This window comes from Atheta coriaria, unplaced genomic scaffold, assembly GCF_025399875.1.
Source record: "Atheta coriaria isolate IRGN ID8LTWV9N9 unplaced genomic scaffold, Caltech_Dcor_3.1 hic_scaffold_10_pilon, whole genome shotgun sequence".
Classification (NCBI taxonomy): Eukaryota; Metazoa; Arthropoda; class Insecta; order Coleoptera; family Staphylinidae; genus Dalotia; species Dalotia coriaria.
The window spans coordinates 10,056,947-10,070,661 of NW_027045452.1; the positions used below are offsets into that span (position 1 = coordinate 10,056,947).

At 43.2% G+C, this 13,715-nt stretch overlaps 3 protein-coding genes across 3 annotated transcripts; all 3 read right to left on the reverse strand.

The window, feature by feature from the left end:
* Window positions 1-31: 31 nt before the first annotated feature.
* On the reverse strand, window positions 32-1,590 carry LOC135800870 (mitochondrial protein C2orf69 homolog). Its single transcript, XM_065314206.1, has 4 exons — window positions 1,509-1,590; window positions 742-1,027; window positions 337-683; window positions 32-246 (listed from the first exon to the last, which is right to left on the reverse strand). The coding sequence occupies exons 1-4, from the start codon at window positions 1,588-1,590 to the stop codon at window positions 32-34; spliced, it is 930 nt and encodes a 309-aa protein (XP_065170278.1).
* On the reverse strand, window positions 898-3,287 carry LOC135800429 (potassium channel subfamily K member 2). Its single transcript, XM_065313666.1, is given in 3 exon segments — window positions 898-1,027; window positions 1,818-2,768; window positions 2,771-3,287. Coding segments are annotated over 2 exon segments (1,005 nt in total). The 5' UTR covers window positions 2,943-3,287; the 3' UTR covers window positions 898-1,027; window positions 1,818-1,935.
* Window positions 3,288-3,530: 243 nt separating this feature from the next.
* polybromo (protein) lies at window positions 3,531-13,542 on the reverse strand. Its single transcript, XM_065313662.1, is given in 18 exon segments — window positions 3,531-3,917; window positions 3,979-4,102; window positions 4,191-4,232; window positions 4,622-4,692; window positions 4,773-5,056; window positions 5,119-5,385; window positions 5,551-5,694; window positions 6,887-6,925; window positions 7,112-7,284; window positions 7,355-7,518; window positions 7,581-9,149; window positions 9,949-10,391; window positions 10,898-10,960; window positions 11,047-11,968; window positions 12,378-12,648; window positions 12,651-12,687; window positions 12,760-12,911; window positions 13,276-13,542. Coding segments are annotated over 17 exon segments (4,965 nt in total). The 5' UTR covers window positions 12,889-12,911; window positions 13,276-13,542; the 3' UTR covers window positions 3,531-3,694.
* Between the last annotated feature and the right edge of the window lie 173 nt (window positions 13,543-13,715).

A 13,715-nucleotide genomic window follows, 5' to 3' on the forward strand; every position in this document is an offset into this window, starting at 1 on the left:
ATAAGAGATCTATAAACCATAAAATTAATCTTTACCGATTTTCTATCTCCTGTCCCGCACAAAACACCTTAATCAATTCAAAGTGCGTATTTAAAGAAGGAATTATGTCCTCAAAATGCACCTGCCGCTGCACGTTCGCTCCAAGTTTCGAGAGGACGTCACCAAAGAGTTTTTCCTCTTTGCGGATCCATGGACGACGTCCATCTTGGATCTGATAGGGTGTAACATGAATATGCACGTTGATACCTTAAAAAATTACAATATTTCATTTCCTAATGTACAATTTAATAAAATAAATACTACCTAGCCTAGTAAGTGTTTCTAATAGGGGCCTACTGGTAATCCATGTGTTTTTACCACCTGCATGTCCGCCATCCAACCAATACATGTCGCTGATACGTGTTACAATCTCCGAAGAAGCGCGTTCATCAGGCGTGAGCGTCGACAAGTAATGAAACTCGTAGAGACACTGGTTGAGAACTACACAACCCTTACTAAAGCCAACAAGAATCAGCTTCTGTTGATCAAGGAAATTACCATTGGATTGTGTTGTCATCTGTGCAACACTCTCCAATAACTTTTGCAAATGGCGGAGAGCAAAGTGCATTGGCGTGTGCTCCGGAGTACCACAATTATTACACGGTACGAAATTCTTAAAACAACTGAATGTTTTATACTCAACACTAAAAATATACAAATTAATAAAAATTCTCTACTGAAATTAAACAAACCAACCCTCACCTTGCAGGCCTGACGACTAGAACATGCGCAGAAGGAAATTTCGCTTGAATTATCTTCGCTGTGTCTTCTAAATTCCATTCCACATAGTTTTTACTATCACGATGCGTTTGCATGTTCTCAATGAAGTCTTGCACATCACCACCAAAGAAAACTACGGTGCTGGAAACATTTTCCATCGTGGGGCGGCAATAGACGATGTCATTACACCGCCCCTCGTAACCCACGACGCCGCATAATCTCAACGGTGTAGGCGCAGAGGCCGCCTGCATGCTATAACGTTTCACATCTGAAAATTAAACATTACATTACTGTAATATTTGCATGAGTGCGTGCGCGCTGGCGCTCACTCGAAGTGAGTTTTATGTTACACATGGCGCGCGTTATTTATAACTTTCCAAGAGTTGCCGCTTGCCGAATGTTGGTTTATGCACGTTGCGACATGCGCGGGCGTCTATTATTAATGCTGTTTTCATCAAAGCATGAAAAAGAAAAAATCCGACGACGCTCGAACAATTTCCTGCCCAATTTGCACGAGAAAAGTGTGGAATTCTCGCTGAATATTTCATCCGATGGCCAATTAACCAAGCACACATCTCGCCCACACGTGGCTGCTACCTTTCGCGTTTTTTTCATGTTAAAATTATCGCCGCTCGTCACGTCAAGTTGAAAACTTCAACACGTCCGTAAATCATAGCTCATCCAATCGCCAATATTAGTTTCACGCACACAACACGACCTAAATTTGTAACATGATGGAAATAACTCACGATTAATAATCAACTCTTTTGTTTTTCGGCTTTCCTTTGTTGGCAGCCCGACGCAACTATCTTTAGCCGCCATTTCAAACATGTTCAAAGAAAATCAAACAAAGCCAATAAAAATGAATCACAATTGCAGTGTTGAACACGCGCCAAGCATCAATTAGCACAAGAAAGATATAAAAATATCAATTACCTTTTTAATAACACCGCATTCTTAGTCAAACTCCAAACGCGCAGTTAAATAAACTCATAAAAAGGCAAAAACACACCACACGTCCGAGTTTAAATTCATCGCAGTGAATAAAACCAGCTTACATAAATTTTACACACTGCTTACACTCTCGCCGCTTGTTTCCTCAGGGATTAAACTAATAAATAAATGCATACAGTTCACAAAATTAACAAAACAATACAAGTCAATCGTATCGAAGAATTATTCACTTCGACATCGATTTGCGCACGCCATCAACCGCACCCTCGTGTCCTCCAGACACTGTCCCATGTCCTCCTTCATCTCCTTCACCTTAACCCGCACCTCCTCACGCATGAGATTGTAACACATCGCAACCAACCCGAGTCCCACCAGCATATAAACAAAATTCACCACCAGCTTCGTCTGGCTGCCGACTTTGAAATCATTTATATTCGCGCCGGGGACGAAATCCCCCAGGCCAATCTTACACAGACTCGTCACGCAGAAATACGTGCTGTCCAAGTAGGACCACTTCTCCCATTCGGCGAAAATAATCGCCCCGGTTGCGATATACCCACCAATCACCCATAGAGACGCTGAACTTGGCACCACAACTCTTCGTGGTGGGTCATTTTCATCCCTCTCTGTGCTGCAATCGTATAACCAGGTGTAGATCCATCGAAACACGCCGGCTAAAACTTCACCCATGTTCATAAAGTATAATACATAGAGAGGTATACCAAAAACCGCGTAGATGACAGTCACGGTTTTGCCCCATGTGGTGCGTGGTACCATGTTACCATAGCCAATCATTGTGATGATACTCAGGGAAAACATCAACGCCGCAGGAATGGACCACATGTCCTGAACGGTGCGGCCGTTGTATCCGCGTTTGATTGAATCAACCATGAGATTCTGATACTCGAAGAGGGTTTTATTCACCTCGCGGTTGAATGTTGTTTTGTTGAAGACGTTCTCTTCCCGCACCACGTCCCAGAGTATGTTGGCGTATTTCGTGCGCGTGGAGTTTACTACGGCGATGATTGGGTATTCTTCGCGGGTTTCGATGTATTGAAGGTGAAGGCGCCCACGACGGTGTAGCCGACGACCAGGCCGCCGACACCGACTTGTGTGCACATGAAAGCGACGATTTTGCGACAGCAGTCGATGAATTTCTCTTTCGCGGGGACATCGCTGGTGGAGGATGAGCCGCGGCTACGCACCGAGGAGCGATGCGGGCGTTCCATTGCAGAGCGACGATGGTGGACTGAATTTTCGGTTTCCGCAATAAAGTTTCAAGTGGAAATGTGAAAATCGAGTGCGTGTGGTGGGAGCGATCGCGGTCTATTTTAAATTAACCGACTTTAAGGAGAAACAACTCAACGGAACAAATCATAAATCACACATCATTGCAGTCATAAATAAAATATGGACAGGAACCAACATGAAATTACTTGAATTTACACCCATTTCTTATTAAAAAATATAATTTTTACCTGTTTATGCGCATTTACCAAACATAGGACTCCGGTGTTAATTTTTGCAGGTTATTTCAACAAAAATAACAAGAAAAGGGTAAGAAAAACAAAGCGCGCTCACCTAACAAACTTCTCGCCCACGTAACCACCCTCAGACACCTTCCGAACAGCGTGCTCGTTGTGTCACCAACGCAAACAGCTTTCCTTCGCGAAATAAAACCTCAGCAACAACACTACCGAAGCAAACCAGCCATCTGATCTGCACAAACACGAATCACCAACAGCTCGCATCGAGATGCGAGCGCCATCTACAAACAAGTTATCCAATCATAAATCGCAAATGTAGAAAACTGCAACTTATAGCCAGACGCGCTTTATAGTAGATTTAATTTAACTTACATAGATTCCTATATTTCAGCTCGTCAGGATCAGCTAGTATCATATAAAAAATCTAAATACTCGAATACTTAACTAAAATACCAGCAAATAACATCAAACATTTAACGGACACGCGGATTAAATTAAAGCGTCTTCTGCAGGCTGAGCGTATCGCGCAACAGTTGATTCCTGAGCGTCCACAGCGCGTTCAAAACGTTATCCTGCTGATTGGCCTTGGGGCCGAGCCAAGTGGCGACCGAATTCAGTTTCTCTGGATCCGGAGCCGGTGCTGTTTCCTGCGTACCGTTCAAAGTACGCTCCCAATTGCAGATATACTTGTTTTCAGCATGCAATCCCTCTATATACCTAAAGTAAATAACACAACAAAAATAAATACAAAAATTGATGAAATCCTGACAAAACTTACTTAATATAAGCTTCAGAATGTAGCGCACGCTGTGGTCGTGGTGGAACAGAGATAAACAACGGCTCCAATTGTTTGGGAGCCGGTGTAGGGGGCGCCACTGGTGTTGGCACTGAAGATGATGCAGCTAAACATACAAAATTACATTAAACTATTGTAAAAATAAATAAAACGATGATTTTTAGTGCATGCAGGGTGAGTTTATAAGAATATACCTGTGTTAGCATGATTATTCCCCATAAACGCCTTACTAGCCGCTTAAGGTAGAAAGAAATTCAATGAAATATTAATCTAAGATGATCAAAACGCTAAATCAAATATTACACATGCACTAATCGTTGAAAATGCAAAACTAAATAACTAAACTCACAACTAGGAGTGGGAGTTGCGGTAGGAGTGGGCCGCATTGCAATCGCATTGCCCCTACTGGATGGCTTGAAGTTCCTTTTTGATGAACAACCGGCGCAAATAAAAACAAAGAGAAAAACATTCGAAATTAACAACCATGGTCACGGCAAGAGAGCCAAAACAACAACAAACATCCCAGGGTAATGGTAGTGCAGGTATGTAGGCAACCAAAGATACGCCTAAATTTACTATAAAAAAATAAAGACATGCTGAGTATGCAACATTCGCATCAACCAACCAGCTAGGATCTCCGATGGCGGCGGTACGGCTGGTTGCAGCACTGGCATCGTACGATTTCCGATGAAATTCCTAACATTTGCATCATTTAGCAAGTGAAAATTTTCAATAAAAACATAAAAAAACACATCAATTTCAAAGCGAATACTTACTTGTTTCGATTTTCTGGCGCAACCACACGTCCATTACCCTTGTTAATGTGTAAATCCTTAACGTGACGTACAAGACGCTGCACGTTCGGGAACGGCTGCGAGTTTTTCTTGTTCTTGATGCGTTGACAGCCACGCCACAAGCAGTGCATCTCCGCGTCGGGATTCTGCTGGAAATACGACTGTACATGCCCAGCCACGCCGTCTTTCTCCTTGATGCAGTGCTCGAGACAATCAATCAACTCTTCAAATTGATAATCGCACTGATCCCAATAACATTCGTAAATCTACAATGAAATAATTTGTTGTTTTACAAGTAAAACTTAATAAATTGCATAAAAATTATTACCTGATCGGGATGTACAGGCGCAGGACTTGTGCAAGTCTCCTCCGAAGTTGTAGTGACGGCTTCACCGCGCAGTTTAATCTCCTCGTTCATCTTGGTCGCTTTTTCCTCCCATGGAGCCTTCTCGCTGGCGGAAAGCGACCGCCATTCATTGCCGACAATACGGCTGATATCCCCGAAGTTCGAATCGGGATTATTCGCCACGACGCCTTTGCGATGCGCGCGCGAGTAGAGAATGTAACCGGAGACTAATTTATATTTAATCTTTTGCTGCAAATTAAAACCAAAACTTTCCATTATAAACAGGAAATTAAGAAAATAAATGTGCGATGTGTTAAATTTGTACAAAATGGCCCCCGATATTAAATAAACCACCATCACCCCCAAAACATAAAACAAATGAATATGTAGTTTTCTACAAGTGTAGAAGCAAACCTTCTTAGCAGTGGCCGGTGTTGACGTCGACGGAGTAGAAATGGCGACTGGATGCTCGCCGGAGCCCACAGAGGGCGGGCCGTCGATGGAGTCCTCCATGAGGATGTCCATGTCGTTGAGCTTGGTGAGCATCGGCGAAGATTCCTGTAAGATGAACAAGTTGCACTCAACAAAGAAGCGAGCAGCGCGTCTACCGATATAATCGCGATGGTGTTTTGTTTGTGTTTATGCGCAAACAAGATGGAGACGCTTGCACACTGATTATTCACTGAGTGTGAATGAGAGGTTATATATGCAAAACAAAAATGTACCAACCAGCGAGGTGTACTCCATGGAGGCGGTGCCGGTCTGCTGGTTTTCAACGTTAGCGCTCGAGCTATCCATGTTTAGGATTTTTTTACGCTTCATGCTGCACGTGCCCGTTTATACTCTTAATAAATGTGTGGTGTAATCACGTGAATTTTTTAGGTTTTTAGCATATATTCATCGATGGCGATGACGAAGGTTGCGCCAAGGTTGGTTGGTGGTGTTGTTTTGTGTGTGTGACGCACCAACTCCTGCTGACTCTCGAGCGCAGGTGCCGCGGGGCGCTCTAGTGTGTGGTGTGTTCTCTAGCGACGCCGCAGATTATGCATGGCGGTCCACACTCACACACACCGGTGTGGCCCAGACGGCCACTAGACGCGACGCGAGCCGGACACAATGGCGCAGCGCACGACTCCACTCGCAAGAAGGGCGCACGGTATACGCGCCGGTCGCGCGACGACCCGATACGCCACGAACGCGCGCGCAGCGGGCTCGGCCTCGCGACTTCTTCTCCGTACGGTACGCGTGTGCCGCCGGTCGGCGGCGTGCGCTTACGCTGCTCACGCGAGACTCGTTGATCGTCCGTTGACGAGAAACAAACGACAGGCGACGAGGCGACGCACACGATTCACACCACGGAGAGATGATACACAGAGAAACGCACAAACACGTAATGGCGCACACGGGCGCTGATGCAATGGCGGCCACTCGACGAATGAATGCCAGCCAGCTCACAATGCGATTAGCACACACCGCCAGGCGCGCCGAGCGAGAGAGAACGCTGCGCGGCGCAACGCAACCAACTGCGATACAAAACACGCAACCGACTAAATATCACCAAAGACAAATATCACCATGAAAATTAAATATTAACATTCGTACGCACGAAATTTCGCGTGTATCGATTTTTAACACACCAAAAACACGCATAATTAAACCCCACACGCACATTTTACAATTAAATCCGGGCGAATAAGGCGCGTGCGCAATACGTATCGATTCGTAAAATAATTAATACAACAAAACTCACCACTTCCATCATGTTCAACGATTTCTGATCGGCGCCCACCTGCAACACAGAGCAGGGCAAGCGTGTAAGCAACACACACACACACACCAGAGACAAACACACGACAAAAGCAACCCCAAATGTTACAACACTCATGTTATCATGCAAAAAGCACAAACAATAGACTATCACCCGGTTTAGTAGACATTTTATGCGAAAAAAGAAATAAAACAATCGAAAACTCACCCGCAGCGGATTAATAAGTTTCGGATAGTAGTAGATTTCATCCTCGGTGACGCCCGGCGTGTGGCTGTACTTCTTCACGCCGTCAATGCCCAATTTCTGCACTTGCCGATTAATCTCATCGTAGAGACTCTGACAGATGAAGACATCACTCTCGGGTATCTCAGTCAAACGACCTTGAAATGACATTCAAATTGAATAATGACATATTCGAATAATTTTTGATATTTGACATGCGAAACTTACTTGAAATATAATCGTTGTAATCTAATACTGCGCATCGTCCGACAATGCTCACAATCGGATTCGTCTCCTCCAACGTGGATAAAAACAGCTCCTGTTTGTATACTGCACCGCTGGGTACTTCCGACGGTGTGATGAACCATGGTCCACGAAAATATGATTTACCACTGTAGAAAAACACAACAAAAAATATTACAGGAAACTGTAATGTCGGTAATGTTTCACTTACTCTTTTGTTTCCCATATTGTGTCTATCTGCGCGATGGTTTGCCGTCCGCCATCAGCCGCAACATAGACAAAATCACCGGTTTTCACCGTCCCTGAACATATCGTATTATACTGCTCGTAATAAGTATTCCCATCGTCAATCTCGACATTAAACGCGACAATATTCGGCTTTTCTTTCTCCACCAACCGTTCAATCTCCTGCAACTCCGCTAATTCATCCTTATGCTTCTCCACGCGCTCCCTAAACACCGAAATCACTCGTTTTGGTTCCAGTGGCTTATCACGCGCTGTCAGAATAATATTCGGTGCTTCAGCAAAAGTCTTCATACGCTTGAAATTCCTCGCTTTGGTCGCATATCGACTCTCACACACATACACATCTTTCTCGTCGAAACCCTCGGGAATCATCGTTAAATACTGTCGTAGATTCAGCACACAGCAACGCTCCTTCACCTCCTCCAGCGGCACGGCAACGTGCGTGTCACTTCTGAAAACCTCTTTTTCAAGAAACTTCTTCGTTGATAAATGATACGTCTCCGCCGGGCGCAAATAATGACTCCCATACAACATCTGCTGACCCTGCTGGTTCGTCCACAGGCGTTCAATAAGCAAAATATGCGGTTCGACGCCTTTATCCTTCGAATCCAGGTAAACAAACTCACCAACCTTGAAGGTTTGTTGGTTACATGTCATTGACTCACCCGCAGACAACCCCGCCTCTTTTATAATAGAATCATCCGAGCTACGCGTTTCATTTTCATCGTCCAAAGACTCCTGAACTAACTTACTCTGTCGTAATACTTCTGCAGAGGTGAGGAGATCCTCAACGGTGTATTGCAACGCTGGTGAGTGTAGTAATTCACCATTGCGACATAATTCATCGCGCAGTTTGATGAAATACCGCTGCATCTCAATGGAATCCTCGAAAACATGCGAATCTGTGCGTGAGATTTGCCTCGCGCGTTCCAGACACGCGAAAATATCCTCCTGGAAGGTATCCAGGCGTTTGTACAGACCTTTATCCAATCGCCGCTTGATTAAATCCAAGGACAGGCCTCGGACTTTTTTCCCGTCGATGTCGTCGTGTTCGGGTAGATCCGCCATTGAATCCGAGTAGCAGCGTTCTTCTAAGTCTTGATGATTGTACACGGATGTGAATAGACTCAAGAGGAGGTCTTGTATGGCGGCTGGGACGTCGGGGATGGTGTCGTCGTCCTCTTTGAGTTGGATCTTCGTCGCGTTGCATAACCGTTGTAATACTAGCGCGTCTTTGTAGATTTGGGAATCCGGCTCGTTGTATTTGCAGGCATTGTCGAACATTAGGTTGAAATCGGTGACGAGTTCGTCCAGAGTGTCGTATTCTCTCGAGCGTAGTTTATGCCCGATTTTGTCCATGTCGATGGGGTGTTTGATGATGTCGTAATAGTCGGGGTAGTCGCTCTTTGAGGGGAGTTTCATGAAGATTGAGATTAGTTGGCGCTGGGCTTTCGGTTCGCGGTAGTCGCGGATTGTTTCGTAGAGGCGTTTGCAGTGTTTGTGCATCGGGGTGAGGGTTTTTCGTGGTTTATACCTGAAATTTTATGTTATTTAATGTTTTAAAAACATAAATTGTATGTTTATTTTGTTAGTCTATGCTTTGACTTGCGGTATATTCACTGAACATAGGAGTAGTAAAGTTATTTTTGTAAGTTTTGTAATATTTAACTGTTTATCTTCAGAATAATCAGTTTAAAATGATGTTATTGATGATTTTTGCGTAATTAGTTTGCCAATTAATTATTTTTAGCATTTTTGCTTTTTATTGCAATTTTATCAAAATTTTGCCAAAAACGCAAAATCCGGTTTAACTTTTGTTGTCCTATGTTGGATATGCGGTTTACTCACCGAACATAGGACTGCAAATGTAATTTCTGCAACTTTTGTAGTATTTTACTATTTTTCTTCAAAATAATTAGTTTAAAATGATATTATTAAAGATATAAGAATGATCAGTTCTTCAATTAATCATTTTTAGCATTTTTTGTGTGTTTATGCGCGATTTTTACTAAAATTTTATCAAAAAACACGAAATAAGGCTTAAATTTTGTTGTCCTATGTTGGATATGCGGTTTACTCACCGAACATAGGACTGCTAATGTAAATTTTGCAGTATTTTACTCTTTTTCCTCAAAATAATTAGTTTAAAACGATGTTTTAGCATTTTTACATTTTTCTGAGCTATTTTCAACCAAAAAACACAAAACAAGGCTTAAATTTTGTTGTCCAATGTTGGACTTGCCGTATTCATACCGAACATACACCTAACAATGCTATTTTTCATTTCTTCTATAATTTTTGACCTTAACCCCACAAAAAAATATAATACTCACATTCTGGAATAAGTCCTCCGCTCCGGAGTAATGACATGCCCGAATTTATCCATCATAACCTTCTGCAGCATGGCCGCATCCTCGTAGATCGGCGAGTTCTCCTCATTGTATTGCTTGCAGTTCTCAAACATGAGCTTAAAATCCCGAATGAGTTCCGCCTCGCTGGCGTACTGCTCTCCGCGTATCTTCGACTCAATCTCGAGGAAATCAATCGGCTCGCTGATCACGTCGTAGTAGTCCGGGTAGAGTTTCTTGGAGGGCTTCTGCATGAAGGCCAGCATCGGCTTGCGGCCGTCTTCGACAAAATCAAGGAGGAATTTCGTCATTGCGTGCAGGCGCTTTTTCAGAGGGATGGGGTCTTTGGGAGGGCGGCCACGCAGAGGTGTGTGCAGTTTCTTCGGAAGACTTTTCCGCCGCATTTCGGGATCTTCAAAGTCAGTATCCTAAATTAAACAAAATATAAATAGTGAGTAATAAATATTGATTTCTGTAAAAGATAAAAATCAATAAAATAAAATAAAGAAAGTTCTAAAGAAAAAAGAAAAGAAGAATTTTGAGTGGACTGCTGGAGGACTCAGGCACGACTGAGCATGAACCCCCCGCATGCCCGTCTTTTTTCTTTTATACCTGCGATTTTTGCACACGATCCGCAAAAAGTAGTGGGGGTACGCACATGTACCTCTCGCGCAGCACGTGCAACCAATCATATACCGCTGCGTTTACCCCCACCACTTTTTGCGGGTCGTGCGCAAAACCCGCAAGTATAAAAGGCGAGCGCAGCTCCAGCAGTCAACTTCGCAACCCCCTCCACTAATCTCTACTACAACTACACCTACACCTATCACTTAAATGATACATATCCACCAAAATGTTAGTAAATGAAATGAAATTTAATGAGTGCGTAAGCCATTACCTTGCGTGCTCTGTTAGTGACTTTGATGTTTGTTACCTGATCAATCTCAAGCAGTTCTTGCACCTTTGCCTGCATCAACTTCTGCAGCTTAACAGAATCCTACAAGAAAAAAAACACAATAATTACATCGATCACCAGCAAAAAATTAATTTTAAAATTAAAACCAAACAAAAACAAAAACTTACTCGATATAACTTGGACGTAGGCACATTGTACCTCTTCGCATTCTCAAACATAACCGTCAAATCCCCAGCGACTTCACTCACCGTCCCATACGAATGATTATTCAGCTTTCGCTTGATCTGCGTCAACGACACCGGATTCTTAATCTCCTTATAGTAATCCGGATAGAATCGCCGTGAGGGTAACCGCCAGAAAGGCTCACACAGCGCAGCAGTACCCGTGGTATTCATCACATTCCGCACGGTGTCAAACAACTGCCACATTGGACTCTCCACGTCGAAATCCACATCCTCATCCACGGATTCCTCGTGTTCCTGTTCCTGTGACTCCGCTTCTCCGTCAACATCCGAGTCATCATCTCGCAACGCCGCTGTAACCGCCGATAGACTACTGGTGCCTTTCAGGCGTCGATTGCGTATTCTCTCACTGGTTTTCCCACTTGGTGTTTTATGACTCGCTGATTGTGTGCTGTGTTCAATATCGTACTTCTTCAACACTACAATTTTCTTCAAAGCTTTGGCGTCTTTGTAGATTTTCGACCCGGGTTCGTTGAACGCGCATGCATTCTTCGTCATCTGCAGCAGGTCTTTCTCCAGCTCGCCGAGGTGTGTGTACTCGCTGTTTTGGACTTTCTGCGCGATTGTTTTCAAGTCAATCGGCGACTCGATGACTTCGTAATACTCGGGATACTTGCGTTTTGATGGCAGCAGTTGGAAGGCGGTGTGAAGTGGATTGTTCTCGGCGTCGGTGGCGGTCATCACCGCCGTGAATAAGTCTTCGTATTGATTGTATTCGTCGTCGGGATTCGTTGAGGATTCGGAGGAGACTTCGGAGGCGGCGTCCACGTCCGCACGTGGTGTTTTTCGTAAACGGCTGACGCGGAGAGAGACTTTTTTGTCGTCATCTTCGGTTTTGTCGTAAATTCTGGAAATAAATGGGGGAAATTTTAGTCAATTGGGGTTAGGAATGAGAAATACCGGTATTTTTTATTGGTATACCGGTATTTGGAGCAAATACTTAATAAACTCTATGAAAAATATTAAAATATATAAATTTCAAGTGTGAAATACCGATATTAATATCGGTATACCGGTTTTTTCATCAAATACCGGTATTTTTCAATGGGTAATCATAAATTCTACTAAAAATATTAATAAAACATGCATTAATGATGTAAAAAAACCGATATACCGGTATTTTTTGTCCCAAAAACCGGTATTTTTCTATAAAATACTTAAAAATTGAAACTATTCCTAATAATTAACTACTTCTCTCTATAAATGCCGGTATGCAACCCAAAATTCACATCAATTATTAACATTTAAACACTCACCTGGCTTTATTCGCAAGAAACAACTCAATTAACTCGACAGCATCGCGATATTCCGTCGAGCTTTTCTTATAAAACGCCTTGGCGTTATTCGCAATCAGTTCAATATCCGCCTGAAGATCATCAATGTCTTCGTACTCGTCCGTTTTGAGTTTTTGTTGCACTTTCAACAAGTCAATCGGATTCGTGACGACTTCATAATACCCTGGTTCCTGCCGCCGCTTCGGGACGCGAATAAATGCGTCGCATAACAACGTGCCATCTTCTTTTTGAATGTGCGAATTGAATCATACACTTGTTGAACTAATTCCATCTAGAAACCAAAGAAAAACATGTGATTTTATGTTGTAGATTGTTTTAAGATGAATTTTAGTAGAATTCTTACGGGATCTTGTTGTTTTCGCGTGCGTTTTCTTGTTGTGGTCACAACAGAAGTGGTTGCTTCAATGCTATCCAGAGAGTCATCCTCCTGACCGCGACTGGCGATCGAACTCGTCCGCCGGCGCTTGCTCATCCTGCTCGCGTCCGCAATCTAAACTGCAACAGTGGCCACCATATTTGAAATAAACAACTTTTGTTTTGCCCAACAGTAACAACCAACAAGTCCACAAAGTTAGGTTATCTCTGTGTCAGCTTCGTTTTATTCGACTGCAAACACGCACTTGGCACGAAAATCACCGATACACGCATGTAATTAATTGAAATAATGCTTTAAACTGTTTTGGTTTAAGTTATCTGCATGATTGAGCGTTTGAAATATGGTAATTCGGTGTAAACAATTGACGATCGCGAGCGTCGGTTGTTTTCTACCAGCACACTACAATACAATTGTAACCTATATAAACAACATAGGTTTTGTGTGTTGAAATGAATTCTTCTACGCGCGTGTAGTTGCACTCACCGCTGGGTGTAGAGTTTAGCAGCACGCCGCCGGAGAAAAACGCATCTTCCAAAGCGCACAACGCGAAATTCGGGACTCGTAGCACCAGCGCAGTCACGGAGTCACTAAACTTATGCAATGGCGGATAAAGATGTTTAGAGAGTGACGCCGCTATGCACGCGCAGAGTGCGCAACGAGGATGCGCGATAACAATGCGTCGTCGGCTCGCGTCAATTCGGGCGCATACGGCAGCGCAATACCGCCAAAAATTACTTCGCAATCAAACAAGTCACACCGCAAAAACAAAACAAAACGCAATAATTACGCACTTACATATGTCATAAACTGCGAATTTAAAAATATATCCAGCGTTTTGTTTGTTTGTTTTTTTATGTAAATACATTTTCTTAAATAAATTGGTTTAGATTATTACAGCAGGCAACCAAGTATACATCAAAATT

Coding starts and splice junctions, on each gene's coding strand:
- LOC135800870 (XM_065314206.1), bottom strand. CDS start 1,590: ATGTTTGAAATGGCGGCTAAAGATAGTTGCGTCGGGCTGCCAACAAAG. Junction 1,028..1,508: donor AAAAGAGTTGATTATTAATC/GTGAGTTATTTC, acceptor TTTAATTTTCAG/ATGTGAAACGTTATAGCATG. Junction 247..336: donor TAAAAACACATGGATTACCA/GTAGGCCCCTAT, acceptor TAATTTTTTAAG/GTATCAACGTGCATATTCAT.